The 14,903-nt window shown below is 39.3% G+C and overlaps 1 protein-coding gene across 4 annotated transcripts in view; it reads left to right on the top strand.

The window, feature by feature from the left end:
* Nucleotides 1–14,903, top strand: part of LOC108717446 (guanine nucleotide exchange factor DBS-like) — a 186,741-nt gene that overhangs the window by 56,426 nt on the left and 115,412 nt on the right. For all 4 annotated transcript variants that reach the window (XM_018264694.2, XM_041564799.1, XM_041564798.1 and 1 more), the window contains exons 8-10: nt 3,026–3,150; nt 5,258–5,372; nt 6,577–6,696. In XM_018264694.2, coding sequence (XP_018120183.2) covers nt 3,026–3,150; nt 5,258–5,372; nt 6,577–6,696 — 360 coding nt within the window. The remainder of the gene's footprint in view (nt 1–3,025; nt 3,151–5,257; nt 5,373–6,576; nt 6,697–14,903) is intronic.

Genomic DNA, 14,903 nt, shown 5'->3' with positions numbered 1-14,903 from the left:
TCCGATTGGCATGGCCTTCGTCCCTCCAGAACTTCGCCTGGCCATCCTGCAACAAACCCACTGCTCCAGGCAAGCTGGACATCCTGGTCCAGCCAAGACCCTTGAACTCTTGAGGCGCCTAGTCTGGTGGCCTGATATCCGCAAGGATGTAAAGGACTTTGTGGCTGCTTGTAATGTCTGTGCCACTTCTAAGCCTAGCCATTCCCGCCCCAGCGGGTTGTTACAGCCTTTGCCGGTTCCCTCTCATCCGTGGACGCACCTCTCTATGGACTTTATTGTCGAACTTCCTCCCTCCGGTGGGAATACTGTGATCTGGGTTGTCATTGACCGCTTCAGCAAAATGGCCCATTTCATCCCTTTGAAGAAGTTACCCTCTGCGGTGGAATTATCCCAACTCTTTATTAAGTACATCTTCCGCCTGCATGGTTTCCCGGTGGAGATCGTCTCCGACAGAGGCACCCAGTTTACCGCCAAGTTCTGGCGTTCTCTATGTAAAGACTTGGGAATAACACTTAAATTTTCGTCTGCCTACCACCCGCAGACGAATGGGGCAGCTGAACGTGTGAACCAAGCCTTAGAACAGTTCCTGAGGAACCACGTGTCTCTTTGCCAGGACGATTGGTCTGACCTCCTCCCGTGGGCGGAGTTTGCTCATAATAATGCATGTCATTCCTCCACAGGAAGGTCTCCATTTATGGTGGTGTATGGACAGCACCCTCAAGCCTTTCCTCAGGACTTCGTGTTGTCGGACGTCCCGGCTGCAGATGATCTGGCAGCCCATATGCTTGCTATTTGGGCTGCAACCAAGTCTAATCTGGAGAAGTGTGCTCTAGTCCACAAGACTTTCGCGGATCGCCGTAGAAGGCCCTCTCCTCCCTACAAGGTGGGTGATAGTGTCTGGCTCTCTTCCAGGAATATTCGCTTGAAGGTGCCATCTCCCAAGTTGGGTCCGAAGTTCCTGGGTCCGTTCCCCATCTTGGAGATAATTAACCCTGTAGCCATCAGACTTCAACTCCCACCAGAGATGAGAATCCCCAACGTGTTCCACGTCTCCCTGGTGAAGCCCACCATCTCTAACCGTTTCTCTGATGTCCAATCTCCTCCTCCTGCCGTCTCTGTGGAGGGTCAACAAGAATTCGAGGTGGAGAGAATCCTTGATTCCAGAATCTCCAGAGGGTCCCTTCAGTACCTCATCCATTGGAAGGGCTTTGGCCCCGAAGAATGCTCTTGGGAGGGACACCGTGATGTGCATGCTCCTCATTTGGTAAGAGACTTCCACTCCAAGTTTCCCCAGAAACCAAGTCCCGGTGGTCCTGAGGCCCCCCGTGAGGGGGGGGGTACTGTCAAGACCGCCGGGAGCGCGAGGAGTCGCGTCTGCTCCCGGCGGCGAAGATTCCAAGATGGCGGCGCCCAGGCAACCCACGTGGGTTCCGACGCCGGCGCCGTGACGTCAGCGCGGCGCGACGGTCGCAGGCGCGCTGACGCTGGCGCAAGGGCGCCAAATTCAAACATAAAAGGACGCCTGAGGCGCCAAGATGGCGCCCGGAAATAGGATTCTGTTCCCTGAGAGTTTCCTGGGTTCCCTTGCTGTTTTCCCTGCTTATATCTGCCTGATTCCTTGTTGTGACCCCTTGCCTGGACCTGGACTTCGCTGATACTCTGCCTGCCATTGACCCCCTGCCTGACTCTGGACTTTGTTTGTATTCCGCCTGTCTTTTGACCTGTGCTTGGACTTTGATTATTCTCTTGTCTTACCCCTGGATACCACGACCCTGATCCCTCCTGAGGGGCTTCCTCCTAGATCCGGACTACTCCCCAGAGGGGGCTCCCGGCTCCCTGACATTCACAAGTGTATTTTTCTTGAACTTTGTGGACAATTTAATTTTCTCTGATAAATTAGCCCCTTAGTCTGGAGCAAACCTGCTCTGCAAAACATAAAGCAAACTAAGTTCCCTTAAAACTCTACTTTACAGTATACAAAGAAACATACAATTAATTTCTGATCATTCAAAATGATGCTAATGTTTCAGAATGAACATACCTAGAGGGAACACAGTTGTGTGTTTGCTGTGTTTTAGTGGGATCTATAGAACCTGCATAAAACTTAACAAAACCTAGATATGATTCCACTCCTTTAGTTAATAACCTTTTTGAAATAATTGAATAGACAATTGGGGTGTTTGAAAGATACATATGAGGACAGGAGAAAAGTGTTGCAAATGATTCCGGCAGTGCAACTGCATGTGAAATTGCTTCATTCTGTATGTTCCAGGTATATACAGTAAATAGGTAGAAGGGCCCTATAAACAAACTACAAAAGGTGTTTCTTAGTGATGTAGATACAGGGCCATGGACATTAGTCTTGTGTCCTGAAGTGCTAAATTAGTGAAGATATTAGAACAGGCATGTCCAAAGTGTGGCCCGTCTTCAAATTTACACCGGCCATCAGCCTTCATCATGAAATTAATAATAATGTGGCCCACAAGCACAGTGCGATCAGGAATCGTGTAGCCGTAGCAGTAATATTTGCGCACATTAGTGAAATGATCTGCCCCTTGGTCTATACTGCTGCCTGTGTGCTGAAGGTGTTAGCAATAGACATATACTGTGATGCGCCACTTCACATACTTCTTTAGGGCTGAGGGTGTCAATAGATAGTAAATAGATAGTAAACTAAAGAGAGCGCGCGTCACTCCATGCTAGTAAAATTATTACTAACACCTTCAGCACACAGGCAGCAGTATAGACCAAGTGGCAGATCATTTCACTAATGTGCCCAAATATTACTGCTACAGCTACGCGATTCCTTGTTTAAATGAGTTAAATGACGTTAAGGCTGAATGGTCGGCCCCCACACATTTTCACCTCACCAAATCTGGCCCTAATTGCCAAAAGTTTGGACACCCCTGTATTAGAACCTACTGATATTACTTTAGGACTAGCCTTTGCTCCCACTTTGAATTTCCGCAAACACCTGGTAGAGGGAAAACACTTACCTTGTTTTATATGACATTCTACCCTTCAGAGTGACCTGAACCTGGCCATGCAACAAGGTGACACACTGCTCTCATGCATAAAGGAACCGGTATCAAAAGACCCAAGCTACAAACTAAATCCTGATGAGGTTGAGAACATGGCTACAGTTGAAAGGTGTGTAACAGAATCACCCACATTTCATGTATTGAATTTCCCCTCTTTTGTTTCAAAGGCAACAGCTGGACTAATGGATCAGGTGACTATCCCTAAATGTGTCTGTCAGTATTTGTGAAGATTCTCATTCATCCAGGTCATGGTATATCTGTAGAAATAATGCATATAGTGGGTTCGCACACTAAATAATATACAGACCAAATATGGTAGAGTAAATTTATTTTTATATATATAGATATCAAATATGCATCAAGTAGATCAATATCTAGTACAAGACAGTTTATACAAAGTAGTACTAACAAGTATATACATACCACCAATTTCAAAGCAAAAGAAGAGAAACAAACCACAAGGAATGGATATACTTTGCTAAATTGTATCCGTCCCTTGTGGTTTGTTTTTCTTCTTTCGCTTTGCTTTTGTTGGTATGTATATACTCGTTAGTACTACTTTGTATAAACTGTCTTGTACTAGATATTGATCTACTTGATGCATATTTGATATCTATATATATAAAAATAAATTTACTCTACCACATTTGGTCTGTATATTATCTCGAGTGTGCAAACCCACTATATGCAATATTGAGATTTGGGTTACGTGTTAGTGGTATCCCTGGGTTATCAGCACCTCTGACATTTGGTAAATTATTGCTTAAAAAAGCTTTTTTTCTAGTTAGAGTGCCCTCATTTGATTTGTATATCTTTAGAAATAAGTTCAATCAACTGGACTTGCTGTGTTTTTTTCTTGAAGAATTTTCACCAGTCAACCAACTGGCTTTCTCAATTCATAATAACTTGTAAATAAGATCTCCTCTGGAATGTTGCTACAATTAGCATAACCTGATTATCTTAATCCACAAGGATGTTATGAAGTTGGGTGTTGATTGTATAGCATGCTGATTTGGCAACTCTCCCTGGAAGTTTTTATTACACATCAAAGCTCCAATGATGCTAATACAATCAACACTGACATTTATGACATACTTGCTTATTATGATAAACAAATTATGCTGATTGAAGCAACATTCCAGAGAATATATTCCTAAAGATCTTATTTAAAAGTTATTCTGAATTGAGAAAGCCAGTTGGATGACTGGTGAAACGTCTTCAAGAATAAAAAAACACAGCAAGTCCAGTTGATTTTCAATCTTGGGTTTAGGAGGTTTCCATTAAAATGAATAAGCGGGACATTGCTTGGGTAACAAAACACCTAAATTGCCTTGTGTACCGCTTCCCTACAAATGTATTACTGTAGATATAGACTTTTAAAATCTATAGATATGAACACTACCTTCTTATAACTAGTGATGGGTGAATTTGTCCAGTTTTGCTTCGCCAAAAAATGGTGAAACACAGAAAATTTTGAAATGCGAATTTTGAAGCCGGCATTAATTCACGGTTGTCAAAATTTATGCCGGTGACAATTCCAATGTCTGCAACAATTTGATGTGCTCCTATTTTTTCCAATTACATTAAAGTCAATGGACTTGTGTTTAATTGTTGGCGGTGTTGGAATTGTCTCCAGTAGGGATGGGCGAATTTGACCCCTTTCGTTTCGAAATGTCGCCGACGCCCATTAAAGTCTATGGGCGACAAAAAAATTTTGTCACGTGGCGAAATTATTTTTTTTTGATGCACGTCTTTTTATTTTGACGCACGATGCAAGTCTATGGGAGTAATTTTTTCTGCGAAACACGGCGAAAAAATTCACCCATCCCTAGTCACCAGCGTTGGACTTGTCGCCAGCGTAGAAAAACTCTTGACGCCGGCGAAAATTCACTGGCGAATTTTCGCAGCAATTTTGAAATTTGCCTGCAAATTCGCCCATCACTACTTATAACACGGAACAACAATGTTTATGTAATGTAACAAAAACAGTTGCCACAAATGTCACACGCTGCACTGAAAAACACACCCTACACAGAATTATCAATAGTCAAAAATTTCTCAAAAGTCCATAGATTGACTGCAAGATGCTTAGTTTACAATTAATCCCATATATTGACATGAATTCTAGTTTCCACGTTGTTGCCTACTCTGTGCAACTCCTATAGACAATAACAATACAGACACAAAGTCCGTTTTTTGTTTTCTGTGATTTCTAGGCTTTTGGCCCAGCTAGATGAAACGGAAAAAGCTTTTGGTCACTTCTGGAGTCGGCATCAACTGAAGTTAGAACAATGCTTGCAAATGCGACACTTTGAACATGATTTCAGAGAGGTATGTGTTTTTGGTGCGTCCAGCCAAGGGTGGCTGCATGGGACTCCTCAGGGCAGCAAGAACTGTGTGGAGAAAACTCAGTAATGTCCCAGAAATGCAGTGTTACATATAGTAGCAGCAACTGTAGCATTTTAAAAAGGACTGTGGCTGTCAGTAATGTTCAGTGTATACATGAAAATTATTATTATTCATACTGTATGCCTATTCTATGCATTCATTATTTGCACTGGCACCATAACTTCTGTAGATATAGTACAGGTATGGGACCCATTATACAGAAAACCATTATCCAGAAAGCTCTGAATTATGAAAATGCCGTCTCCCATAGACTCCATTTAATCTAAAAATTCCAAGAATTTTAAAAAATGATTTTAGTTTTCTCTGTAAAAATAAAAAAGTACATTGTACTTGCTCCAAACTAAGATATAATTAATCGTTGTTGGAAGCAAAACCAGCCTTTTGGGTTTATTTAATGTTTAAATGATTTTCTCATAGACTTAAAGGAAAACTATACCCCCCAAACAATGTAGGTCTCTATTAAAAGATACTGAGTAAAACAGCTCATGTGTAAAACCCTGCTTCATGTAAATGATCCATTATCATAATAATATACTTTTTTAGTAGTATGTGCCATTGGGTAATCATAAATAGAAAATTGCCATTTTAAAAAATAAGGGCCGCCCCCTGAGATCGTAAGATTCACTGTGCACACATACAAACCACATGTTAGGTCACATGAGCCAATTAACAGACAGAGTTGTGTCTTTTGCTTCCTCACTTCTTCCTGTTACAGTTAGTGTTGTAGTATTTCTGGTCAGGTGATCTCTGAGGCAGCACAGATAGAGTCACAAAATGGTGGTTCAAGGCAAGAGATGTAAAAGGGCAATATTTATGTAAAGGCATGAAGATCCATTATCTGTAATACTCCAAGTCCCAAGCATCCTGGGTAATAGATCCCATACCTGTAGTGAGACTTGCATTAACAATTAATATGTTGCACAACAGTTTGTGTTGTTAGAACACGTACTTTGAGCAGAAGTTACCATAAGATAAGTTTTGTTTTTGTCTGCAAAGCATAAAAGTAGGATATTTCACATGTAATATTAGTTATGTAGATGTCTGTTCAACTGGGATAAACCACCTGGTCCTTTATTAGCTCTTTTTTCATTTGGCTTGAATAGTAATGTGCTTGCTTTGCCTCTAGCTGAAACTAACTTTGGATGGACTGATGGAGATCCAAGCTGCATTTGCAGACATTGGGGACAGTGTGTCACGGGTGGAATACCTCCTCAAGGAGTTAAAAAAGCTGGAAGAGAAAGGACAGGTAATTGAGTTAATTAAAAGGCATTTGTTTTTAATGATCTGCACTTGTAGGGATATACTCAATGAAAAACTCATCTCGTTTATATAAATGTTTGATTATCATTAATATACTGCACCATTCAGTGCATTAAAGTTCTTCGTCACCTGTTTAATTCGTCACCGTGCTTACAAATTCAAATATAAACATGGACACTCATCAGGGCTGAGGCTGTGTTTGTTTTTTTTAAATCACAGATGGTGATTATCTCCAATTAATTTGTTCTTTTTACTCTTATTATTTATTGTGTAATAAAGCAAAGCAGCTGAATTCTCCAAAATATCTTTTATCCTTTGTCTTGGGGAGACCAATTTCATTGGTTTTATTTCAGTGGCCACAATTACATTGGCTTCCCACATTCCATAATTAGCCTTTTAACCTGTGAAATATCACACCCAAAATCAAGTGTTCAGTATTTAGTCCCGTTCCAACAAAGCTGAACAACACTCTATTTTTGACCACGGAAAGTGTTCCTACAAAGTATATTTGTTTTTTCTCAAAAATCAGCACTGTCATAAACATCCTTGGTTTTCTTTTTAGCCACATAAAGAATTTGCCTCCAAAATTGGGGGTTTTCGGTTTCATACAAAGTATGCCCAATAGCTGAAGAAGGAATCTATCCCTGAAACAATGTACTTTATAAACATTGTAAAACACAGAGTTCATTTCCTCACATCAATATTCAGTAAAAATACTGAGCCCTTAGTTCTCCATGCAAATCAATCTCATTTAAGCTTTATTTGCAGTTAGTTTTGCCCGAGAGATTTATGTGTGGAAGATGGCACCAGATGGACACCCTGTAGTCTGTGGTCTCTGGCAGTGGAAATTACTAATAGAAAGAGGAATGTGCAGCTGTTTTCCGTCATGTAACATTGGCTGTCTTGCCAGTTATTGTCAGATAAACATATGTTTAGATATCAGATTTGGGTAGTGCTACTCTGCCAGTCTTTCTAGTCATTCTACACAGCTTTTATTCATTAAATATCCTGTGGGTTACTCCTGGCATCACTTAATGGATAGGAAGTCAAGATATTCACAGGGAGAACAATGTAGCCAGGCCTGATATTTACTGGAGATTATTGATGTTCTGTGCTCTCCTATGGGCAGAGCTAAATCAGTTTTGATGGTGTGGCAATGTTTGATTCAGTTAATCACCACCTGAATCTGGTGTATTTACTACATTTTTATAAAACTTCCCTCTGCAACATTATTATGCTAATGCTCAGCAGATTCAAGTTGATTTCAGGTAGGTGTTTTTTTCTTCTTTTTTTTTTTACTTTACCATATGCCATTGCGTTGAGTAACTTCTCCTTCCCCAAAATGCATTTTGTCATTGAGGTGGTGTCTCATTAGCCGTGTGTCTCATTAGCCTAACACCTTACAAGAGTAAACTAATATAGCTGGGGCGATACTGCTGCCCAGGCCGACATGAGCAGCTTTCCCATTGCGGTTTCCGCTTACAGTTGCGCTCTTGGCACAAGGAGAGATTCATTTTCGTGTATAATAACCAGAATTTGATCTTAAAGTTACAAGGAGCGGCTTTCTCCCTCCTCTGGTAACCTGCAACGTAATGCCATTCTCATCTCATGGCAGGAGTGCCCCTGAAGATAGCAGTGCCCTAGTGTAACATTTAAGTGCACATTTAGCAAAATCCATGAAGAAAAAAAAATCATGGCCACTGGAAAAAAAAAAATATATAATTGTGACAGTGATTTTTACCTTGATGCAAAAAAACTAATCTTGCCAAAACCCATGAACCATCTTAATAGTTTTTATGGTACAGTAATTTCCATTTTTTGTACATTTCTACTTGATAAATCCAAAAAAGTTCAATTGTATTACATCTAAAGATGCATTCCAAACAGCACCACTGGTGGTGATAAAAACTGTACTTTCGTCTGAAGAGAAAACAAGTCATTTACTGGTACTTGTAAATATTCTGCTACATTTTCAAGAGAAAACCCATTGAAGGAATTGGCAAACCAGAAATACCAAGAGAGTGAGAGATCTAAAAAGACTATTTGGTTAAACTTAATAGATCTGTCAACCTGAAATTGTCTCTTATGCCACCAGGGACAAGGTTAGACAGTTGGACAATATTGTTGGTACCTCAGGATGTTTTTTTGTATCATAAGAAGCTGCTGCTTTTCAAGTTCCCCCCTCGGCACTGCACATGTACAGGATATCCTGGAAGCAGAACAAAGAGACCACTGAGCAGCATAACGAGGCACCGTGACTCATCCACTTCTCATTTTCCCCATGTGCCTATGGTGATATCCACAAAACATGCTTTACGATTAATTGCATTACAGTTGTATATGTTGGCTGCTTTAAGCAGAAGTGAAAGACAATTGGTTAGTTCGAAGTAGGCCAAAATTAATCAACAGATAACCTTTTAATGTGATAAGCACAGCTTGCAAACCTGTATAGGTGTTTTGTTGTTCAGATGTTGAAGATTTAAAAACACATTTGGGATGTATTTAATTTGGGAAATATCAATGGAGACAGGTGGTAGTCCCAGGAGTATACAGTAGCCTGAGAATTTTGGAGGATTCTACAGAGATTTTTCTATGGGCCTACCACCATCTGTTACATTATGGTGCAAATAATAAGGTCATTGGTAAAGAGGAGCAAGAAAGCCATTCATTTTCACTGCAATATTAATACAGTAAAGCTCAATTAGAATAGTGCACTTGCATATCATCATCTAAAAATACAATATTACATAAGAAAAACAGAGACTAAAACGATAGGGATCATTTATCTTTCCCATTGACCCATTGAGCTAGAGCACTATGGGGAGCAAGAAGCACCTGCAGATTGGCAAATGCAGCTCCTGGTACTGGATTTTCAGTCAGTCTGTCTGGGGAGCAGACTACAGTATCTGGATGCACAGGCCATTTCTGTCCTTACCACCTTCCATATGGTATACAAGCCCCTCACAAGCACAGTGCAGGTTATACCAAAACAGTATAGGGGCATGCAGCAATTCTGCAATACCAGAAAGCAAACTGCTAATAATTGTGGCATTGCACTTGTATCTTGCACTTTCCCCACTGCCCAGAAGGTTGTAAATAACCCCTAATATCTTTCCTGATAGGAGTTGTAGGTGGACATACTGTATACAGATACCTTTGGGAGTAATTGTTTGTTAATTAGTCTAAAATTACCAAACCAAATTGGCCTGACTATAGCCATCTGAGGTCTAAATGATTATTTCATGTTTTTTCCATCATACAAATGTGCCTGTATGAACCAAAATATCCGAAAATATCTGTTTTGTATGATAGTCAAAATGGGTAATACTTTAAGGGGGTTATTTATCAAAGTCCGAATTTATCTCAATATTTTCTGCTACAAACTCTGATCAAATCCTATTTATTATTACATTTTCCCGAAAATTTGCTTTGCGGGGAAAAAGTCAGATTTTCACGCATTTTTCAGACATTATCATACGATTTTCTCAAAATTTTCACCCGAAACTCCGAAATCTTCGGAATATTGCCCAAAACCCAGCACACATCAAAAAATCATTGGGACTCTTCCCATTGACTTACAGTATATGCAACCCGACAGATCTGAAATGCCGGATTTTCAGATTCTGACTTTTCCATCCTCGTGGTTTAATCAATTCCGAAACATTTGTGATTTTTGCATTCGGAGTTTATTAAATAACCCCCTGCTACCGGTAATAGACGCTATGGTGCTGACATTAAAGTATATTTATGTTGGTGCCTAGGGTTCCCTTTTTATTTATGCTGGCAACATCCAAGGCAGAAAAGAGCCTAGTATTTTAAGGGTGAATTTGTTCTTGAGTTTCTGTTTATAAAATAAATAGTTTGATCATATAAGATTAGATGTATTGTTGTTTCATTACTTGTTTATGTCACAGGTAATTGGCTTTAAATTGTTATTTATATAGTGCTGACACATTTACTTGGCACTTAACAGAGATTGTATATCATTCACATCAGCCCCTGCCCCAGTAGATCTTACTGCCGCACATTCATACTCATACTATGGTCCGTTTTATTATGGCCACTAGTTAACCTGTTAATATGGTTTTGAAGGAAAATGGAGTAACTAGAGTAAACCCATGCAGGCACAGGGAAAACCTACAAACATCTTGTAGATACAGGACCTGTTATCCAGAATGCTCGGGATCTGGGGTTTTCCAGATAACGAATCTTTCCGCAATTTGGATCTTCATACCTTTAAGTCTACTAGAAAATCATGTCAACATTAAATAAATCCAATAGGCATTAAATAAATTCCAATAAGGATTAATTATATCTTAGTTTGGATCAAGTTATTGTTTTATTATTACAGCGAAAAAGGAAATCAGTTTTAAAAATTTGGATTATTTAGATAAAATTGAGTCTATGGGAGACAACTTTCCTGTAATTCGGAGCTTTCTGAATAACAGCTTTTCCCGTAATTCGGAGCTTTCTGAATAACAGCTGTCTGGATAACAGATCCCATACCTGTAGTAACTAATGATGGCATGTTATCCAGAAATCTCCAAATTATGGAAAGACCATCTCCCATAGACTCCAATATAATCAAATACAGGTATGGGACCTGTCATCCAGAATTCCTCGGGACCTGGGTTTTCTGGATAACCGATATGTCTTAATTTACTAGAAAATCATGTAAACATTAAATAAACCCAATAGGCCGGATTTGCTTCCAATAAGGAGTAGTTATTTCTTAATTTGGCTCAAGTACAAGGTACGGTTCTATTCTCACAGAGAAAAAGGAAATCATTTTTCAAAATTACGATTGTAATTCTGAGCTTTCTGGGTAACAGGTTTTCGGATAACTGATACCATACCTGTAATTCAAATATTTAGAAATTGTTTTAAATTATATCTGGAAATCCCAAAGTCCCAAACATTCTGGAAACTATGTCCCATACCTGTATTAATAGGGAACAGATTTGAGTTACACGTTGAAAACACCTTTTAGCTCTATTCTAAAATGTTCCCTTTAGCAGGAAGAATAAATACTTCCTTTTTGCTCAGTGTTTAAATTGAGATAAAAACATTACAGAGATGATTTATCACTGTTTGTTTTGTATTCCCCAATGATTGTGTTTACCAATTATTATAATAAACTGCTGCAAATCCATCACAATTCCCCAGGTCAATTGTTAATTAAACCTGCCCTAGGTCCATTATAACATTCTATGAATGCTGCTTTCATATTGTTGTGGATATTGCTAATGCAGGTTACCAAGCCTATATAATACAACATTACGAGACTGTATTCTAAAAATGAAAAGGTTCTGTTTCCACTATTTAGCTTTGTGTTAATACATGTGACAGAATAACTGAAAGCAAATCGATGCAAGGGACTGGTTGTCACGCTACAACAAAAATTGTATAAACTACACATTGAATACATGTTTTTGTCTTATTGTGGGAAGACAACACACCCTGCCTCACAAATGGAAAAGCTCTCCTAGTGCCAGGAAGCCTCATGTGATAGTTTCGTTTATGATATATTCGAACCGCTTTTGACCTGAAGGGGAAATTTCATCTTTTCTTATTTCAGACATGTTGCAGCTGTGGCATTGAGTTGACGTTGCTATCAGATCAGTATCTAACCGATATGTAGAAACTAGGACAACAGCTGAATCCACTATTTCTGGGTAGCAGGTAGAAATGGTTTAGTGCACAAAATAATTATAAGCAACTGAGCAGTATTCATTTTCATGCCACTGATGAAAAATATTATTTTTTATACAAAATAAAACTTAACTATGCAAAAAATTTAACTGGATGCAAATTTAATGCAAATTATTCATTATATACTATAGAAACAAAAACCAAATGAAATGTCAACCGGAAAACTTTATCTATTGAAAATCCACACATACAAGTATCTGTAAAACTGTAAGTTTCACTCTAGCTGAAGGCAACTGCGTATAAGTGAAAGTTGTGTGGTTACAGAAAAATCCGAATATAACATAAAGGAAGATGCCATTTCAAAATGATTTGCACCTGCAATGAGAAAATAATTTTTCTGTGCGGCATAGCTAGTACTGTCTTACCATAAGTTTAACACTATTGTCCAGAGTTGTTCTTTACACAAGGAAACATAGTTATATTGAAAGCCTCCTCCGTCGAAAAACTATTTTTGCTTAATGAAAGAAAAAGCAATGCTAAGAAGCTTTCAAATATTAATTTAATGTGCATAGAATGACAGAAAGCATGTTTGATTCTTATGATGTAGGCAAATCTTAGACCAATCTTTAGACCATAATTCTTGAATAGATTCCCAGATTGCAAAAAGGTTATTTTCACTGAAAGAGAGGGAGGTGTCCATTGCACTTTATAAAACGTTTTGTTAATTTCACCTTGAAAAAGAAGGCTTTCATTTCTGTAACAATCTGGCTATATAGCATCCTGGTTATGTTTCCATGTCCACCATCTGGGCCATCTGGGCATGAGGAGTTCATAGCCAGCTAGAGAAGACAATTTTGGTTTTGGCAACAGAACAATCCTAATTAGAAGCTGGATGTGGAAGGACTGTCAATAAGGAACAGGAAATTAAAAAAAACTCAGCAAGCAACAAACCATACAAACTATCCATGGGGTCACATTCAAGAGAAGCACTAGACTTAATAAAAGAAAAGTTGAGCAGTCTCTGCACGTGTCATTGCTGTGGTCTGTCCAAACTGACGACATGCTGCAGAAATGGGGCATCAATAGGTCCTTCAAAAATCAAAAAATATCCCATAAACTGAGTATTACCATAAAAACTAATTTTTATTCAAAAATTTTCATCCGTCTTACGCGTTTTATACCCTCTGGTACTTAATCATAGGCATGATTTTTGCCTATGATTAAGTACCTGAGGATATGAAACACGTAAGGCAAATTATCAAGGGGTCTGTATGGTTATTCTTTTAAAATGATTTTTGAATAATGGTAATACTCAGTTTATGTTTTGATTTTTTTTAATATTGTGCCCTTGGAACTGGGGGCTGCACCAAGAGACTATGGCCCTTTGACTGGCCTTACAGTGGTGTGAAAAACTATTTGCCCCCTTCCTGATTTCTTATTCTTTTGCATGTTTGTCACACGTAAATGTTTCTGCTCATCAAAAACCGTTAACTATTAGTCAAAGATAACATAATTGAACACAAAATGCAGTTTTTAAATGAAGGTTTACGTTATTAAGGGAGAAAAAAAACTCCAAATCTACATGGGCCTGTGTGAAAAAGTGATTGCCCCCCTTGTTAAAAAATAACTTAACTGTGGTTTATCACACCTGAGTTCAATTTCAAAGGTTATAAAGCCATTTCTAAAGCTTTGGGACTCCAGCGAACCACAGTGAGAGCCATTATCCACAAATGGCAAAAACATGGAACAGTGGTGAACCTTCCCAGGAGTGGCCGGCCGACCAAAATTACCCCAAGAGCGCAGAGACAACTCATCCGAGAGGCCACAAAAGACCCCAGGACAACATCTAAAGAACTGCAGGCCTCACTTGCCTCAATTAAGGTCAGTGTTCACGACTCCACCATAAGAAAGAGACTGTGCAAAAACGGCCTGCATGGCAGATTTCCAAGGCGCAAACCACTTTTAAGCAAAAAGAACATTAAGGCTCGTCTCAATTTTGCTAAAAAACATCTCAATGATTGCCAAGACTTTTGGGAAAATACCTTGTGGACCGACGAGACAAAAGTTGAACTTTTTGGAAGGTGCGCGTCCCGTTACATCTGGCGTAAAAGTAACACAGCATTTCAGAAAAAGAACATCATACCAACAGTAAAATATGGTGGTGGTAGTGTGATGGTCTGGGGTTGTTTTGCTGCTTCAGGACCTGGAAGACTTGCTGTGATAGATGGAACCATGAATTCTACTGTCTACCAAAAAATCCTGAAGGAGAATGTCCGGCCATCTGTTCGTCAACTCAAGCTGAAGCGATCTTGGGTGCTGCAGCAGGACAATGACCCAAAACACACCAGCAAATCCACCTCTGAATGGCTGAAGAAAAACAAAATGAAGACTTTGGAGTGGCCTAGTCAAAGTCCTGACCTGAATCCTATTGAGATGTTGTGGCATGACCTTAAAAAGGCTGTTCATGCTAGAAAACCCTCAAATAAAGCTGAATTACAACAATTCGCAAATGCTTGATTGCAGTTATTGCTGCTAAGGGTG

The sequence above is a fragment of the Xenopus laevis genome, chromosome 5S (assembly GCF_017654675.1).
Source record: "Xenopus laevis strain J_2021 chromosome 5S, Xenopus_laevis_v10.1, whole genome shotgun sequence".
NCBI classification, from domain to species: domain Eukaryota; kingdom Metazoa; phylum Chordata; class Amphibia; order Anura; family Pipidae; genus Xenopus; species Xenopus laevis.
This window is presented reverse-complemented; position numbering and strand designations above follow the sequence as displayed.